This window comes from Aplysia californica, unplaced genomic scaffold, assembly GCF_000002075.1.
Source record: "Aplysia californica isolate F4 #8 unplaced genomic scaffold, AplCal3.0 scaffold00701, whole genome shotgun sequence".
NCBI lineage: Eukaryota > Metazoa > Mollusca > Gastropoda > Aplysiida > Aplysiidae > Aplysia > Aplysia californica.
In genome coordinates this window covers 251,734-254,724 of record NW_004797971.1, presented here as the reverse complement: position 1 = coordinate 254,724, position 2,991 = coordinate 251,734, and the positions used below count along the sequence as shown (strand labels likewise).

The 2,991-nt window shown below is 43.2% G+C and overlaps 1 protein-coding gene across 1 annotated transcript in view; it reads right to left on the bottom strand.

The window, feature by feature from the left end:
- Positions 1 to 2,991, bottom strand: part of LOC101852961 (4-aminobutyrate aminotransferase, mitochondrial) — a gene marked incomplete in the record, with an annotated part of 17,608 nt that overhangs the window by 10,996 nt on the left and 3,621 nt on the right. The window contains 3 exon segments of the mRNA XM_013088199.2: positions 184 to 233; positions 1,859 to 1,976; positions 2,581 to 2,732. Of these exon segments, the coding sequence (XP_012943653.1) occupies positions 184 to 233; positions 1,859 to 1,976; positions 2,581 to 2,732 (320 nt within the window).

Sequence of the window (2,991 nt, the reverse complement as noted above, 5' to 3'; positions counted from 1 at the left end):
GGGGGTAAACAGAGAGAAGGAAAGAGATTTTTTTTGTTTTTGGTTCTATTAATTTAGTTATATTCGTTTTGTGAACCAAAACCATTGTATCCTCATTTTCCCCCATGAAGCTTGCATTCGTTTATATAGACTGTTTATTTGTAGATCTACACTTAAGTCATGATACAAAATTCTTATACATACTAGGTTCTGTGGGTCTGACATAGCCTGGACGATCTTCGGATGGTTGTAGCCTGAAGAAGAAAACAAAAAGAACAAAATTAGTTACAGTTGTTTGGAAAGGGACATATTTTCTAGTTTTTCGCTCTATGGTCTTTAGAAGTATACTAATATTTTATATTACGTATACAGACTTCAACGGCAAAATCAGGAAGTACCCCACGGGGCGGTGTTACTTACTGAAGAGTCTTTAGGCCATTCCCAAAGGGGGACATTAACATGCTCTTATGCACAGTAGAATTGTAAATGGGCTGATTCATCAATGTCACGCTCATAACTGTGCCTGAACCTGCAACAGAAAACTATTGCTTTTCTTACCTAATCCTTACTATCGTCATTTTTCCTCTACTTCTTTTAATATATTTGTCACACTCTTGTGACCCGCTATTTCCGGGGTGCCTTGATAGTCGAAGTAGACTTTGTGCTGTTGAAGCTAGAGAGGTGAGCAGAGTTAGCCTGATTCTCTGTAAGGACTTCTTTGTTGACATCCACCCCTTGGCGCTCATACAACCTTATGCAGTTGTGAGCGCCTAAAACCCTCTACTAGAAAATAAAAACAAATAAAAAGTCAGGAAGTATCTCTTCCCACGGGATACTTGGTGACAAAGGTGTGCCTGAGAACGGGCCTTTCAAAACTTTGCCATCGTATGTAGTTAACATTTCGATTTGAGGAACTCCCGGACGCGCTAATGACATCAGAGCCTTGGCTACCAGGAATTTCAGCGGCTGTGTCGAGAAGCTCTGAGTTCGAAATTATTTTAAGGCCTTGTGGGAAAGCTACAGCTTGCAGAGACTTTAAATTCACACTACCAGAGCGCCAGCTGGAGTGAGCAATGAAGATAAAAGAGAACCAGAGTCTGTAAAAACTAAAACTTCGAAACTTATGACTTAAAATTATGACCTTAGAATCAATCTCAAATTTGTAGCAGACGGTGAGAAAACATATCTGGTCTCTTTATTCGCTAGTTAGGCCCTGAGCACACTAAGACGATAATAAGTCCCGCTCGTCGTAAACCTGCAGGTATGTAAATGAGGCAGTTTTTAAATCGTTCTTCTCTCTTCACGACCATGTGATGTCAAACTTTGCAACTGAGCGACGATGGGAAATTGTCCTCGGCGATGAAGAGAAAAGAACGGTTAAAAGGGTTCCTGTTTATTTTTGCTCTCATTGTACGAGTTTAACATCCATTTCAACACTTTGAGGGTTCAATGTCCACCTCAGACGGGGCTGTACCAAGATGGCGGAGAGGTATACTGACTCCCAAAACAATCTAAATTTAAGAACGTCTTGCATAGGATTCAGAACAGGATCACCTCTACGGAGTGAATGAGTAAGAGAATAAGTGAGGGTATAACATGTTGATGTTGTTTTTAGCGCGGGTGTTTGTTTTTTAAACCCCTTCGACACAATGTAGATCATTTACGAAATTAGGGGGCAAGCTTCGACCCTGCCTGTCAGGGTCAACCCGGGCCGAAAGAGATACAACATACCTGGCAGAAAGACGGAGATACTCAATTAACAATCGAACCCGGCTCTTCTGCGTACAACAGCAAAGCGAGTGATCGCTTCAACAAAGACACTGGTAATATGTGAGTGAGTGAGTGAGTGAGTGAGTGATCAACAAACCAAAGAACCAACCTAAAGGCAGGGAGGCAATCTGAGTGAAAACATCCAGCATTGTGTTGCCATCCACATCCACGATATAGTTGCCTTTAGAGCGATCATAGTCCACGAAGAAATGAATAGCGTCAGAATTCTGAAAAAGAAGTACACATTTTCTCACTTTGTGTTGCAACATTTCAGAGGAAGTTTTTCCTGAAACGGCTGAACTGATTTCTTGTGCAAACGAAATAATGTGCTTCTTGTGTGTGTGTGAGGGGGGGGGGGGCGTGTCAGGCGTTAAGAGCATATTACCTGTATGGGATAGCGCACTATGTAAATGCAATCTATATCAGTATGCTATCATTACCATTCTAGACAGTACGAGGGGGGAGGGCAAGTACTACAGGGGGGGGGGAGGCGTAGTACGAAAAAGATGATGAAATGAAAGGAGAGAAAGGGGGGAGAAGAAAAGGATAAGGGATGAAGAGAAAGAATAGAAAAGAATGAGTAGAACTGAATAATGTTAATTCTGCTGTTCTTAGTACCAATAATAAAAATGTAATGACGACGATGACAAACAAGAAGACGATGATTATGGTGATGATGAGAAGGAGGAGGGGGAGAAGGAAGAACAGGAAGAAGAGAACGAAGAAAAGGAAAAATGGAAGAGGAGGTAAAGGTGGAGGGGAGGAGGAAGAGGGTGGAAGGGGGAAGGAGGCGCAGGAGTATGATGGTAAAGAGAAGGATGGTGCTCTCACCTGATAGTTGCCTATCTCTTTGACCAGCTCTCTTGTCCTAGGCCCAGGTACTTCTGTGACCATACGAGGTCCGGCGGGCTCTTCATTGTGGTCCTGGTCACGTTGGGGCTTCTCAGCCACTGCTGCTGATATCGACTGGCATCTTTTTAATCCTGAGGGAGAGGGTGAGAATGTTCATGGTAGTTATGTCATAGGTTTTTACCTGGGAACAGGGGACAGAACCGCGGGGAGAGAGCCTTGTCGATAATGTATCTCTCCTGCCTGTCTGTCTGTCTGTCTGTCTGTCTGTCTGTCTGTCTGTCTGTCTGTTTGTCTGTCTGTCTGTCTGTCTGTTTGTCTGTCTGTCTGTCTGTCTGTCTGTCTGTCTGTATTCCTCTCTCTCGTTTTCTCTCTCTCTCTCTCTCTCTCTCT